The sequence below is a fragment of the Sus scrofa genome, chromosome 16 (genome assembly GCF_054392235.1).
Source record: "Sus scrofa isolate SSC_HxYL_T2T_F1_AM1 chromosome 16, Sscrofa_HxYL_maternal_Yorkshire_Landrace_v2.0, whole genome shotgun sequence".
In the NCBI taxonomy this organism is placed as follows: domain Eukaryota; kingdom Metazoa; phylum Chordata; class Mammalia; order Artiodactyla; family Suidae; genus Sus; species Sus scrofa.
In genome coordinates, this window is record NC_139398.1 from 77,927,145 (window position 1) to 77,942,628 (window position 15,484).

Here is a 15,484-nt window from a genome sequence, read left to right on the forward strand (position 1 = left end):
AATTTATGGGTGATGTTGTAAGGGAGGCTGATGCGTGTGGGGTCTGAGTCCAGCTGGAATCAGCTAAATGGACGGCAGGATTGATGCTGTTTTGGCTGCTTGATGCTGCCATTCCCAGCTAATTCCAACCATGTTCTTCCCCCAGGCACCCCTTTCCCAGAGTGTTCAATAGATGCAACAGGAGGGAGCTGGACAGATATCTGCAGTCAGGTGGTGGGATGTGTCTCTCCAACATGCCGGACACCAGGACACTGTATGGTGGCCGAAGATGTGGAAATGGGTACTTGGAAGATGGGGAAGAGTGTGACTGTGGGGAGGAAGAGGTAAGGTGTCGTGCTGGTGCAAGTGGGAGGGGGAGAATTTGCACTGGCTTTAAACCTCAAGGTCAAAGATAATGCAATTCAGAATTTCTTAGTCATAGTCATTTCCTACATACAAAGACCCCATCACAAAGACAATGTGAGGAGTAAGCCTTAAATATGGACCATTTTTATAGATTTTCCCAGTTTGAGTTTGACACTGTTTGTGTCCAAACTGGTGTAGAGTTCTCCTTTGAGTATCTGGTCTACTCAGAAACCACAGTCTTTGCCAGGGGAACTACAGATGGCTTCCTTGGCCCTGCAGCTGCACTGAATTGGTTCCGAAAGCCATGCAGCTGGATATATGAACTTGAGCATGGGACTTATGAGAATGCTTAGAATAACAAGCTCCTTCTGTTTGCCCTGGAGAAGGGATGATTGAAAGGGGATGTAGGAAGGGCTGTCAAATCGGAAAGAGACTTCTAGGAGGAAGGAGCAGAGCTATTGGTATGCAGTTCTCTCCTCCTTTCTGATCTTCAAAATGAGTGTGGTGGGCATACAGCATGGCTCTGTCATTTTTAACAGACGCTTGTTCTGCAGAAAGCAGAACTGGAGAGTCCCATATCTATTTTTCGAAGGATAAAAATATATATGTTAACATGCAAACAGTTTGCGAGAGAATATGTGAGTATTCTAAGAGTAAACTAGGAGGAAGGGATTGAGGATCTGTATATGTGGGAAAAGACTTTAATTTAGAACCTTCTCTGTGGTTTGACTTCTTTTTACTGCCAGCATGTAATTTTCATAATAAGAACTAGCTAAAGGCTCACCACCATGACTTCAGAAAGATCAGCCCTTCCAAAAGGAGAGAGTTGTGTTATCATGGAGGGCCCAGTGGGGTTGAGGAGCAGCCTGTGAGTGGGCTTGGCCAGTTGGCCCACATTCAGACCAGCTTCTCACTCAAATACATACTGAGTATGCAGTCCTGTGTGGTGTGCCAGGGGGAGGAAAATAGCTGGGTATCAAAAACAGACATGGTCCCTGTCCTTCTGGAGTATGTAGTCTGGTTGGGGAGACATAGATATTGGACTGTACCCCGCAGGCCTGCAGCGCCTGTGCTGGCCCAGATTTAGGACGGAGAGCCTGGAGACCGAGACAGAGATATCACTGGATTAATGGGTAGGGGAGCTTACATGTCTGAAGCATGATCCCAGAGTAACACCCCACTGTGTGTGGCCAGACAAGGGGCACAGTGTGGTAGCAAGGTTTTGCTCCTCAGCAGGTGCAGGGAGAAGGGGAGACTGCCAGTTACAGGGTTGGTTCATTAGTTGCCAAGGAAAACCAGCAGGGGGTCATGCCCTTCACCGCCCCTTCGGTAAGAACAGTCACTAGCTGGGGCCTATGGCAAGTGTGTAGGAAGGTCAGTCTTGTGAACAGCGTTTAGGCGAGGCAGGCGCTGGTCTCTGTGCAGAAAGAGCAAGAGGACAGCCATCTTGCGTGGCCTAACCATACACCAAATAATCGTAAGAATGATAAATACAACTGTGGGAAGCACTAGCTCTATGTAATGTGAAGGGGCTGCCCTCCGTCGGGAGTGTGACCCCTAGCCCCTATCCAAAGGCTGAGGTGGGCCTCAGCAAGGAGCACAACAGGGGAAGGCACGTTTAGCTAGAGGGGGAACCATGCCTTGATGAGCGAAGAAACACTGTGTGTTAGAAGGGATGGAACCAAGTCCGCCTGGAGCCCAGGGTGGTGGGAGATTCATGAAAAGGAAGTGCCCTTGTTCCTTCTCTGAGGGGGAGGCAGGTGGATGTTTGTCTGGCACATATCTCTCCATCAAGCCAGACCTGGACCGTGACGGTCATGAGGAGATAGGCCCAGGGTGGGCCCCAGGCAGACATGGCTTGAATTAGGCTCCAACACTTGCCGGGGTGTGTCTTGGCCAGCCCTCAGATTTGTCTGAGCCGTGGTTTCCCCATGTGTGTGAAATAGGCATAATCTGGCCCCAGAATCCTGCTGTGTTAGACCCACGCACGGAACCTGGCGGGTTGTCAAGAAGTGGCTTACAGATGGGCCTGGAACTATAGTAAGAGAATGATGAGCACACGTGGAGTCACGGGGCATCTCATCTTTAAACCTCATGCTGTGTGTTGGCAGATCAGGGCTGGTAGGCAGGAAGGGAGAGAGGAGAGCATAGAACCCCTGGAGAAAGGTCTGAGCAAGCGAGGGTTGAGAAGATGGTGAAATCTGGGGAAGCAGGCCCAGGAGCTGCCATAAACTGTTCAGAGATCTCTTTGTGGATAAGAAGGCCTGGGCTTGGGGGGTGGGGGGGCAGGTAGACAACACGGTCTCTGGCTGATGTGTTGGGCATGAGGGAAATTTACACAAAATTTCCATGTGGTGTAATACTATGCTAGCCGTCATGTTGTAGAAGAACCCATAACTACAAGGAGAAACGGGCAGATAGTGTTAAAAGGCAGTTCAGGTAGTCTGATTTTATAAAATAGTATCTGTCTATATGTGTGTATATGAAAATGCTTAGAAAAAGACTCATAATTAAAATATAGCTGTGGAGTTCCCATCGTGGCTCAGTGGTAACAAACCTGACTAGTATCCACGAGGACACGGGTTTGGTCCCTGGCCTCACTCAGTGGGTTAAGGATCCGGCGTTGCCGTGAGCTGTGGTTAGGTTGCAGACGTGGCTCTGATCCCGCATTGCTGTGGCTGTGGCATAGGCCGGCAGTTCTAGCTCTGATACACCCCTGGTCTAGGAACTTCCATATGCCATGGGTGCTGCCCTAAATAAATAAGTAAGTAAAAAAATGTAGCTGTGTCCCAAATGTGTGTCACAATGATAGTGCGTGTGTGTATTTTCTATAATACATGCTCATGCCCTTAATGATAAAGCTCTCAAGTGACTTTCTGGCCCCAGGGGCATGTGGGGCAGGGGAGGGCGGAAAGGCCCTCACTCTGCTAGTCTGCTGTCTCCCTGCCCTGCTGCCCCAGAGGCTCACAGCCCTCCCACTGCCTCCCCAGGAGTGTGACAACCCCTGCTGCAATGCCTCTAATTGCACGCTGAGAGAGGGGGCAGAGTGTGCCCACGGTTCCTGCTGTCACCGGTGTAAGGTAAGTGGCCCTTTCTCTCTGCCCAGGGTTCTGACCTTGACCGTTGAAGGCTCTGCTGGGGGTGGGGGTGAGGGGGGTGATGTCCAGGATTCACCCTTTATCTTGGGGAAGCAATGAGGCCAAAGTTTCAGAAACATGGAGCCAGAAAGACACCCTTGAACGAAGTTTACCATTTTCTTTACTGGGCCTCACGGAGTTCTTGTCATCCCTGAAGGCTGTGTGTACCTCCTGGAAGATGGGAGATTAAACAGCAAGTGTCCAGAGAGTAGTATTGATTTGGAGCTCATCATTACAATTCGGATTAATAGTGTTAGATTGCTTATTTGGTGCTAGGCGTGCTGCAGAGAATTTTGTATATGTTATCTCGGTGCTTACAAAAGCCCCATGAAATGTGTATTACTATCTTCAACTTAAGGTGAGGAAACTGGGACTCAGAGGGGATAACTGGCTTCTCCAGGATCATACAGCCAGGAAGAGGCTGGACCAGGCTTCCCTGACTCTGGAGCCCACGCTCTTAATATGGACGTGGAAAATCATGTCACATTTACCCCTTATTTTGTTATAGGTCTACGATCTCTTACCTACAATTCTGAGATTCAGAAAATTCTAAAAACTGAAAAAATGTATATAGTTTTAATTTGGTAGCAAAAATTGACCAGAATTGACCTGAGGCTTATAGTCTTTAAAAACAATCACATTTACAGTGACTATTTAATATCATTGCAGAGATATTACTGTGTTGGATCATAAAGTATAATCCTAGGCCTGGCAGTGGGGTTATGTAACATACATATGTAACGTGTGTATAAATATATATACATATGCATGTGCATCTGTGTAGTGTCTGCTTTCTAAAACCCATGACGTCTGAGGCCCATCTGGCCCCACAGTTTTGGAAATGATTGTGGGCCCATCTTGCACCCTCCACTTGTTGAGTGCTCACTAGGTTTAGATACTGTTCAGGTGCCTGATGAGAACATTCCTTCTAGAGAACCCTTGAGAGGGTTGTTAACCTCACTTATGGGCACATAAACACAGTTCCCCCTCCTGGTTAAGGAGCTGGGATTTGAACCCAGGCAGGCTGGCTCCAGAGTGGGTCCCTTGCCCTTCTCCTGCTCCTGGGTAGAGGGATGCACACGGCCCATGGTTACCCCTGCACTGAGGCTCTGTTCTTTCTGCAAGATGTTCAGCTGGCCCATTCTCACCTTCCCTCTTGGGAGGGTCTTGTGGGTGCTGTGGGGTCACCCAGGAACGGGGAGGGGCGTTATTCTCAGACAAAGCGCTCTTTGCCTGGCCCGGGGGAAACTCGAACATCCTCTGGTTTGATTCTAAGATGAACCATGGCTCACCCACCCCCACCCCAGGGAGGCTGTGCTGTGTCAGGTCCTCTGAGTCTCAGGCTAAGGCCTGAGAATGAGCATGGAGAGCACCCATCTCTGTCCTAGGATTTCAGCTTGGGTCTTGGAAAGGAGTTGCTGGGGAGAAGTGTGTTGGGAAAAGACGGGGCTAGGAGTCTGAGACCTTCAGTTCAAGTCCTGGGTGTGATTTGGGGCAGCCTATTACCCATCTGAGCCTCAGTCCTTTAACTGTAAGATGGAAGAATACTGATAACACTGCCTACCTGGGGAGGCTCCATGACTTCAGTGGAAATTCAGTCCTTACCAGTTGCCCACAGTGTGCATTTCATCTGCAGAGTGTGGCAAGTAGCAGTATCTAGCTCCTGGGTGTTGGGAGGATCTCATGAGATGAGTGTATGTAATGTACTTAGCCTGGTTCTTGGCTCAATAATGGGGATGCATGATTGCTAGAGAGCTTTGTAAATTCAAAGATTGCTAGTTTCTGAGTATGTGTGTCTGTGTATGTATCTGTACATATGTATTAGTGGGCCTGGCTCTTCTGCCAATTTCTAATCATGATACTTTAGAGACATTACTTAGCCTCTTCTGCCTCAGGTTTCATCATCTATAAAGTAAGGATAATTATGTTACATGGGACTATCATGAAATCTAAATGAAGGAATATTTGTGCTGGGCACTTAGGTGGTAGGTAGCTCCTTAAAGTAGCTGTTGTTACTAAAGCACTTAGTAAACTGTAACTTGCTACATACCTAGTCTGTCTGTCTTTCTTCTTAAGATCATGAAGGGTATACTGTGAAGATTAAGCATTTGTGAAACCACCTCAAAAATCCAAGTCACTATTCATATTTAATGAGGTCATATAAAAAGCACTCCGAATTAGTGGTAATGGGAAATTCTGTTCCACAAGAGTGATGCTTGCAAGCCCTTGCTGGGAGGACTGGAGGCAGGTGGGAGACTGACTTTTTTCCCTCCCATTCCTTGGCTCAGCTGCTGGCCCCTGGCACACTGTGCCGTGAGCAGGCGCGACAGTGCGACCTCCCGGAGTTCTGCACGGGCAAGTCCCCCCACTGCCCCACCAACTTTTACCAGATGGATGGCACCCCCTGCGAGGGTGGCCAGGCCTACTGCTACAACGGCATGTGCCTCACCTACCAGGAGCAGTGCCAGCAGCTGTGGGGTCCTGGTAAGTCTCTCCTGGGGAGACCGGCCCTCCTACCCCACCGCTTCCTAGCCAGCCTCCCCCTTCGGGCACTTGGTGTAGTTTAGAATCCTGGCTTCAGTATGGCATCTCTGGATAAAACCTTTTGTCATCCCCGTGCCTTAGGGGAGACTTCCAGGAAGAGGCAGTGTTCTTCCTAGTTCCTTGTTGCCTTTAAATTCTTAGAGTGGATGGATAAGAACAATCCAATAAAAATAGGCAGAAGATGGATACAGAAAAGGAAAAGCAAATGGTCCTTAAGCTGTGAGCAAATTATAACAACTACGAGATGGGACTTTTTCATGTATCATATTGGCCAAGATCAAAGAATTAATATAATAAGATAATAGTAATAATACTACTCTAACAACAAGAACAGTCATAATACAGTGTTGTAGAAAGTGTGAGGAAATGGACAGGTACAACTCCAGTGTAAAGCAATTTGGAGATACCAGAATTTTAAGTGCACTTATCACGGGACCCATCCATACTACTACTTAGGGATATATCTTGCATTTTTTTTGGCCATGTCCACAGCATGTGGACGTTCCTACGCCAGGGATCAAACTCATGCCACAGCAGTGACCTGAGCCAATTCAGTGACAAGATTGGATCCTTAACTTGCTGTGCCACAAGGGAACGCCAAGATATAGCCGATATTTGTACTTGCATGTTTATGTGAAGATGAATTTACGCGGATATTTATTGCAGCATGGTTAGTGATACCAATAACAACCTATAAATCCCTCATTAGGGACTGATTAAAGTAATTCTGGTACATCCATACATTGGGTCACTATACAGCTAAAGAAAAGGAGGAAGCTCTGTTTGAAGCTGAATAAAAAATAAAATCATCTCCTGTGATAAATGAAAAAAGCAAGATGCAGACCAGCGAATAGAACATGCTGCCATTCTTGGAGTTCCCATTGTGGCTCAGTGGGTTAAGAACCCGACATAGTGTCTGTGAGAATGTGGGTTCAATCCCTAGCCTCGCTCAGTGGATTAAGGATCCAGTGTTGTCACAAGCTGTGGTATAGGTTTCAGATGTCGCTCAGATCTGGTGTGGCTGTGGCTGTGGGGTAGGCCAGCAGCTGCAGCTCTAATTTGACTCCTTAGCCTGGGAACTTCTATATGCTACAGGTGTAGCCTTAAAAAAAAAAAAAAAGAATATGCTGCCATTCTTTAGTAACTGGATTATCTCTAGAAGGTACACAGGAATTGTATCTAGAAGGTCGAGATAAAATTATCTTTAGAAGATACATTCTTAATTATGGTTCCTTCTCCAGGATGTAGGGAAGTAGGAATTGAAATGATTAGTTAGAAAAAGTCCAAAGACATGCTTTAAAATTTTGTGTTATTTACCTATTTTATAAAACCTGAGGTGGGACAGGGTTTCTTCATTAGAGAGGAAGCTTAGCACACAAACCTCCCACAGATATAAAACCTCAGTAAGGTAAAGAGCTGATGTAGACCCTTATTCTATGGGTAGGTCTTAAGAAGGTGGGGGAGGATAACTGATGGGGTAAAGGAAGAAAAGGCTGAATATTCCGTCCTCCCCAAACTGTCCTAACCTCCTGACTTTATCAAGGTCTAGCTCTGCCTTTTGGGGGTTTCTGACTTCTAACGTTGGTTATCAGTGTACTGATAAATGTTTCTTGCCCACCCAGGAGCTCGGCCTGCTCCTGACCTCTGCTTCGAGAAGGTGAATGTGGCAGGGGACACCTTCGGAAACTGTGGGAAGGACCTGAATGGTGAACACAGGAAATGCAACATGAGGTGATGACCGTAGGGTAGACCCCATGAGACGAGGGTGACAAAGCAGTTTCTGGTCTGTCCTCACACCCACCCAGCTCAGCAGCTTGGCTGGCCCCAGAGCTGGGCCTTTAAATGAAGCTCTTCCAGGCCCTTTTGACAATGCACCATTCAGCCCTAAGGAAGTCAGAGGGAGGGTGTGGATGGCTGTGCTTACTACTAGAAAGCTGGTCAGACTTCCTTTGGGGACCTTCTCATAGTAGGGCAGGGAATCAGCCCTCTTGGGTCATTTCCGCAGGGTACTAATCATACCCTCAACTGAATAGCCCGTCATTCATTTCAAACATTCATCCACCCACCTATTCATCTGTCCACCCCCCCATTCATCCACCCGCCCATCTACTATCTATTGTGGGTTTTTACCATGTGCCGGATACTGTACTGAGTACATGGAATTTAACAATATAGTGTAATAATGGAAATATGGCAAGAGCCACTCAACTCAATCTTAGTTGGTCAAGGTGGTTTCCTAAAGGAAGTTATGCCTAAGTTCAGATCTGGAGAACTTAGCTAGTTAAACAGGATGGAGAATAATCCTAGTACATGAGAGAGTGTCCCAGGCAGAGAGACGAGTAGAGAAAAAAGGGTGGTAAGGAGAACTGATAACAATTTGATATAGTTAAGGTATAATTTGGAGTGCAACGGGGAGGGGGCTGCTAAGAAATGAGCCTGGCTAGTTAAGCGGGGACCAGATCACGAAAAGCCTTGAATGCATGGCTAGGCGAGTTTGGACTTTGGTTTGACAGCAGTCTGGAAATTAGACTCCAACAGGGCAAGACTGGAGGCAGGGAGATCAGTTTCCTGATGTCCAGGTGAGAAAGCATGGTGATGTAAATTAGGGTAGATGTATAAGAGGGAGGGTTTACAGGGCTTAAAAATGGCTTGAACTTGGAGTGAGGGATTATGGGAGGTCAGGAATGATACCAGGCTTCTGGCTGCAGCACCTGGATGCATGGGGCTGCAAGGAGCATAAGGGAGCAGGTTGCTCAGGTCAGGCAGGTGTCCTTGCAGTAGAGAGGACTTCCTGAGGCCAGCTCTCTAGCCTAGATCTGCTTGGGGAAAAGGATCTAGTTTCCTCGCCTTGGTCTGAGTTCACATGGGGTCTTTTCTCCTGAGTCCCTACAGCAGGCACATTGTCCTTTTGCCTCCTCCCCATCCAAGCCTGCTGTTCTGGCCAAGAAAGACTGGAATTCTTTGGCTCCCCAGCTCTTCCCCTGCTTCTGATCCCATCTCCTTCCCACCTTTCTCGGGCCCAGAGATGCCAAGTGTGGGAAGATCCAGTGTCAGAGTTCCGAGGCCCGGCCCCTGGAGTCCAACGCAGTGCCCATCGACACCACCATCATCATGAACGGGAGGCAGATCCGCTGTCGGGGCACCCACGTCTACCGAGGGCCCGAGGAGGAGGGTGACATGCTGGACCCCGGCCTGGTGATGACTGGGACCAAGTGCGGCTATAACCACGTGAGTCCCTTCCTCCTGCCTCACTCAGCGCCGGGTTGCAGAGGGCAGTGACTGACGTGTCAGTCTTCACCTCACGGAGGGAGGATGCCCAGGTCAAATCCCAGCTTCCCTAACCTCTCCCGCCCTCAGTGGCTTCCTTTATAAAGCATGTTAGTAGGAACAGGACGCACCCCGTAGAATTGTTATAAGGATTAAATGAGCTGATCCCTGTAAACTGTAGCAGGGCTGGCTGTCGCCTCTTTCATCCTCATCACTAATTATATCTTACTTAAAAAAATGAACCAGACCAGGAGTCAGGGAACCCTGGGGAAAATAATGGAAGCTATCTCAGAGGTAACTATGAGAATGACATGAGAGAAGTTCCTGTTGTGGCTCAGCAGAAACTAATCTGACTAGTATCCACGAGGACGAGGACGCGGGTTTGATCCCTGGTCTCACTCAGTGAATTAAGTGTCCCGCGTTGCCATGAATGTGGTGTAAGTCGCAGATGTTGCTTGGATCTGGTGTTGCTGTGGCTGTAGTGTAGACCGGCAGCTGCAGCTCCGATTTGACCCCTAGCCTGGGAACCTCCATATACTGCAAATGCAGCCCTAAAAAGAAAAAAAAAAAAAAAAAAATGAAGCATTTGGTATAGTACCTGGCACGAAGTAGACAGCTGTCACCATGGTCATTATTTTTAAGCATAATATTTAAATTAGTGCATATTAATATACAACTTGGCAATTAACATATAACCAACATGCAGTAATATAGAATGAAATAACATATTTATTATTATAGTGTTTTAACAATATAGTGTTTGTTGTTTTCTCCCTAATCACAAAAGTAATAGCAGAATTCAGTTAAGTACCATCCTGTCCTTGGCCTTTTAGGTTTCTTGCCATTTTTCATGTAATAACATGAAGTAGGCTGCCTTTTTGAACCCTATATGTTCTGAGTGCAAAACCTGTTTGGTAACTGCCGACAGGTCCCTTCCATTGTACTGACTGATTTCCTCCTCACTGCAGATTTGCTTCGAGGGGCAATGCAGGAACACTTCCTTCTTTGAAACAGAAGGCTGTGGGAAGAAGTGCAATGGCCATGGGGTACGTGTGCCCAGGGTTCTGGGGCTTCTCTGAGATGTCCACTGGGACAGGCGCCATGGGAGGGCAGAGCCCTCCAGGGTGCTGACACCTCTGCCCCGCCCTTGCTGCAGGTCTGCAACAACAACCAGAACTGCCACTGCTTCCGGGGCTGGGCCCCGCCCTTCTGCAACACCCCGGGCCAAGGGGGCAGCATCGACAGTGGGCCTATGCCCCCAGAGGGTGAGTGCCTGGCCTGCGTGGGGCCTCTGCCCACCTCCATGAGGAGGGGTGGTGCCATGGGGGCAGGTGGCATGGTGCAGTTAGATAATGAGTCAGCATCGTTATCTTATTTTTATATATGGGAGGACAAGCAGGGCCGAGTTGGAAGAGTGGTTGAGGCCAGCAACCTAGTGTGGGGCTCAGCTCAGTTGCTCTTCCTCCAGCTCTTCTACTAGGGAGCGTGGTCTTGCTAAGGGGAGGAGATTAAGACATACCATAGGTTACTGAATAATGCTATCCTTTTGTGGGGGCAGGGGTGGCAACTAGCTCTTCTCAGCCACTTAGAAATAACTGGGAACCTAGACCACATTAGAAGTGGCTCAGATACCCTGGGATTAACAAAGCTCAAAATGGGGAACCAGGAGTTCCTGTTGTGGGTCAGCGAGGTTAAGAACATGACTAGTATCCATGAGGATGTGGATCCAGCCGCTGACCTGGCTCAGTGGGTGAAGGATCCGGTGTTGTCACAAGCTGCGGTGTAGGTCGCAGATGCGGCTCAGATCCAGCTTGCTGTGGCTGTGGTATAGGCTGGCAGCTGTAGCTCTGATTCAACCCCTAGCCTAGGAACTTCCATATGCTGTGGGTATGGCCCTAAAAAGAAAAAAAAAAAATGGGGAACCAGACACTCAGAAAATGTTAGGTTTTTTTAGTGGAATTTCAGAAATTCTAGCCTTTGGTTTCCAACCTTTTTAAAAATAGTAGTACTTTTTTTTTTTTAAGCAAAATATTTCAAGGGAGAAACCTCAATATATAAAAGAGGTAAAAGAAGTGTGTCACTGGCCTATATTTATTTTGTACATTTAGATTTCCAATTTGTGAGAACATTGAGGCAGTTTGGTGAAGCCAAATGTGAAATTGTGGATTATGCCTGAGAGTTCCAGTCTTGGATAAATCTACGTTTCTCAGTGTTTTATGTTGGTTGCTTTGTGTCCAGGAAAACCATGATTCAGGCTGAAAACTAGTGGTAAAGAATGATAGCTCTGGAATTCCTTGCCTCCAAAGGGACTCTCTTCAATTAAACAGAAGTAACAGAAGAAGCTTTATTATGAGGTCTGTGCCAGGCAAGTTGACCTGGCTGTTTAAACTAATACTAGTGGCTTCCCAGGGGTACATAATACGTGTTTTTATGATAGTTTTTAAATTAAAATAAGTAATACAAAGTAAATGACAATCAAGTGTCTGAGGAGTACCAGGCATACATAGTTAGAAACCCACTGCTGAAACTCATATGGCTTCTCTCTTTCACATGGATTCTCTTTCTGGAAGGTGCTGGTCCTGTGGTGGCGGGAGTGTTTTCGGCCATCTTTGTGCTGGCGGTCCTTGTGCTGATGTACCACTGCTGTAAACAGAAAAACAAACTGGGCTACCTCAAGCCCTTAGCCCTCCCTTCCACACTGAGGCAGCAGTTCAGGTATGATGGGGGTGCCGTGAATAACTTGGGGTTCCACTTGTGGATAACAAAACTCTTCTTAAGCAGCACTGTTGAAAATGTTGTGGGTGGTGGGTCTTCATGAGGGGAGTCAAATGTAAGGCACACGCCACCCTCCCCTCCTGCTGTGCACTGTGACTGTGGCAGACATTACTAGCTGATTTTATTTTAAGGATGCTCTACTGAGCCTGGTCATCATTTCAGAATCCTTCTCAGCAGAATGCCCCCAACCAATCCAAGTTGGGATATGAAATGAAATCTATTTACTATCCTTTATGTAATTGATTTGCTCCCCATTTTAAAGGGCAGGAAACTGAGGCAATAGAAAAAAACTGACTAGCTCAAGTCAATCACAGGAGTGGCTGTACATCAACTCGAGACAAAGAGTAAATTTTTTTTTCCTAAGCAACTTAATTCCTTTGGATATTGAGGATGTATAGTCTTTGAGTCCTCTATTAAATTATAGTTGTTTTGGCGGGAATTTTAAATCTCCTTGAATGATGCCTGAGGGCGATTGGTTGATGGCTGGTGACCTCCTGTCCCCCGGGGGAGAGAAATCTTAAAAGAGTGAAGAGAAGGTGCTAAGGAACACTCTCACTCTATGAGGCCAACTCTCTTTCCTTGGGAGTCTTCCACTGGCCACCATCTCCATGCCTAGGATGCTGGGATTCAGGAGGACCAATCCCACTTCCACCAGAGCCAACCTAGGGAAGGGTTTAGTGGCTCACCAGCCATTATTGGGTCAGAAGGAACCCAGACACTGACACTTGATGAACTTCATCCTCTTCCTCCTCCTCTCTCATTCCTCCTTACTAGCTGTCCCTTCAGGGTGTCTCACAACAGTGGAACTGGCCACGCCAACCCAACATTCAAGTTGCAGACGCCCCAGGGCAAGCGAAAGGTAAGGACTTTGCACCATGAACTTGGCTGCTTTATCTTTGTCCCTCAGGGCCCTGCTAGATTCTCCTAAGCGCCTCTGTGGGCCCACGGGCTTGATAATAAAAGACACTTCCTTGGCCTGCAGATGTTCATTTGGTTCTGACCCGTAATGGCTTCAAAGTTGCATCTGATCTCTGGGATCCAAGATCTCTGATCATCCCAGTGAGACACACAAGGTCCACTCTCACGTTTTGGGGGGTGTTTGTTTGTTTGCTTTTTAGGGCTGTACTCCTGGCACATGGAGGTTCCCAGGCTAGGGGCAAATTGGAGCTGTCGCTGCCAGCCTACACCACAGCCACAGCAGCTAGGGATCCAAGCCGCACCTGCGACCTTCACCACAGCTCACGGCAATGCTGGGTCCTTAACCCACTGAGTGAGGCCAGGGATCGAACCTGCAACCTCATGGTTTCTAGTTGGATTCATTTCCACTGTGTCACAACAGGAACTCCACACCCTGAGTTTTTTAAGTGCATAAGTGTCCCAGTGTCTCAGGCATTCCTCATGTTATGCTTACAGGTGACCAACACCCCTGAAACCCTACGGAAGCCCTCCCAGCCTCCTCCCCGGCCCCCTCCGGACTACCTGCATGGTGGGTCCCCACCTGTGCCATTGCCAGCGCACCTCAGCAGGGCTGCTAGGAACTCTCCAGGGGCCGGATCTCCAGTAGAGAGGAAAGAATCATCCAGGAGGCCTCCCCCAACCCGGCCAGCACCCCCAGCACCCAAGTGTGTACTCTCCCAGGTAAGTGGCTTCTCAGCAACCTGGGCCAAGAGCTTTGCTTTTGAGGCCATCAGCCATGAGGAGTGGCAGAGGCTGGGGAGAGGGAGCTTGCCCAGTCATGGGCTGACTGCCTTCTCTGCGTCCTGGTAAATCCACAGAGCATGAGGGTGAGGAGCCTGGAGAGATCTCCCACAGAGGCCTTCCTTCCTGCTGGGCCCCAGGCCCTCACTTCCACTCCGAATTAGCTTCTTTCAGTTCCCCTTGCCCTTTTTCTCTCCTCCAGGCCTTTCCAAATGCTGTTTCCTCCACCATATATGCTTTCTTCCCCTTGGGTGACCAGCTCCTGTTCATCCTGTCTCCTCGTAGATGCCACTTCCCTCAAGAAGCCTTCTGTGACCACTCCCTCAACCTGAGTTGGTGCCCTGGTACTTCCCTCATCATGGGACTTACTCCACCAGTTGTACTTAGGTATCCTGTGCCAGTCAGGGAGTCTTATCCAGGGGTTATGGCGGTGCTTTGCTCAGTCGAGTGGCAGGTTAAGGGGCAGGGCCTCTGGGAAGTGTGTGGGTCTAAGCTCTCCACCCCCACTGCTCTGTTCTTTGCAAGGAGAACCGTTCCGGTCAGCAGTCTCTTCACCCAGCTTGTCGGAACTCTGATGGCTGCTGCTCTGCCTTCTGGCAGAAGTTCCTGCAGCACAGACACAGATGTTTCCCGGGGTGGTGACTGGGCGTGGGCCCTTCCAGAGCCACCTGTGTGTTTCGGGTGTGACCCCCTCTGAGGTGGGGGGAATAGGGGACTTGCCCATCTTCCTCCTGGGACTGCTGTCCTTGGGCATGGTCCGGAGGGCTCCACGGGGCCCAGGCTGTCTCTGCCCCTCAGGACTGTGGTTGGCTTCTGGTTTTAGAGGGTCCCTGAGACATGGGCAGTGTCATGGTTTAGCAGGGCTGAGAACATCAGGTTTGGCCCTCTGATGATATGAAGCTGTTGCTCTCCCAGTTTTTCTCATCTGGGGCAGGGCTGGGATAGAAAATTCCATGCAGAAAGGGGGAGGAAAGACTGACAGAGAAGAGGGAGGGAGAGAGGGAAAAGAGAAAGAGGAGTAGAGGAGAGACAGGAAACAGAGAGCGTCAGCTGGGCGGCCGAACAGATACCACAGACCGGGTGGCTTAAATAACAGTTATTTTCTCACAGTCCTGGAGGCTGGAGAGCAGTAGGTTTGGTTTCTTCGGGGGCCTCTCTCCTTGGCTCGCAGATGTCTGCGCTCTCCTGTGTCCTCACACGGTCCTTCCTTTGTGCCTGTGCTTCCCGATATGTCCAAGTCCAGCTTTCCTCTTCTTCTAAGGACGCCAGTCAGATTGGATGAGAGCCCACTCCAATGGACTTACTTCAGCGCAGTCACCTCTTTAAAGGCCCTGTCTTCAAATGCAGTCACATTCTGAGGCACAGGGGGTTAGAGCTGCAACATATGAATTGGAAGGGGAGCCCAGTTCAGCGCATAAGTGGGAGAGAGGAGAGAAAGGGAGGAAAGGGGGAGACACAGCCACAGGAGGACAAGGGTGTGAAGGAGAGCAGAGGAGGAGGAGGAGGAGGAAGCCGTCCGTCGAGACCATCGTGTCTAAACCACCCGCACCGGAGATGGTGTCAGCTTTACCCCAGCGTGCTGAGCCGTAGGTTGGGGGAGGGGGCACCAGGGGCACTGGAATCCAGCTGGGCAGGGTGGGGTGGGGACCCTGAAGGTTCCACGTTCCACCCTGACTCTCACTCTCCCTGGTGGCTGCTGGCAGGAGTCCAGAGCCCAG

The 15,484-nt window shown here is 48.9% G+C and overlaps 1 protein-coding gene across 3 annotated transcripts in view; it reads left to right on the forward strand.

The window, feature by feature from the left end:
• The window catches only part of ADAM19 (ADAM metallopeptidase domain 19), a 99,233-nt gene that overhangs the window by 63,662 nt on the left and 20,087 nt on the right, over nucleotides 1–15,484 (forward strand). For all 3 annotated transcript variants that reach the window (XM_085001880.1, XM_085001879.1, XM_003134106.7), the window contains exons 12-21: nucleotides 146–323; nucleotides 3,336–3,425; nucleotides 5,771–5,966; nucleotides 7,649–7,757; nucleotides 9,050–9,254; nucleotides 10,262–10,339; nucleotides 10,450–10,558; nucleotides 11,864–12,008; nucleotides 12,843–12,927; nucleotides 13,482–13,706. In XM_085001880.1, coding sequence (XP_084858006.1) covers nucleotides 146–323; nucleotides 3,336–3,425; nucleotides 5,771–5,966; nucleotides 7,649–7,757; nucleotides 9,050–9,254; nucleotides 10,262–10,339; nucleotides 10,450–10,558; nucleotides 11,864–12,008; nucleotides 12,843–12,927; nucleotides 13,482–13,706 — 1,420 coding nt within the window. The remainder of the gene's footprint in view (nucleotides 1–145; nucleotides 324–3,335; nucleotides 3,426–5,770; nucleotides 5,967–7,648; nucleotides 7,758–9,049; nucleotides 9,255–10,261; nucleotides 10,340–10,449; nucleotides 10,559–11,863; nucleotides 12,009–12,842; nucleotides 12,928–13,481; nucleotides 13,707–15,484) is intronic.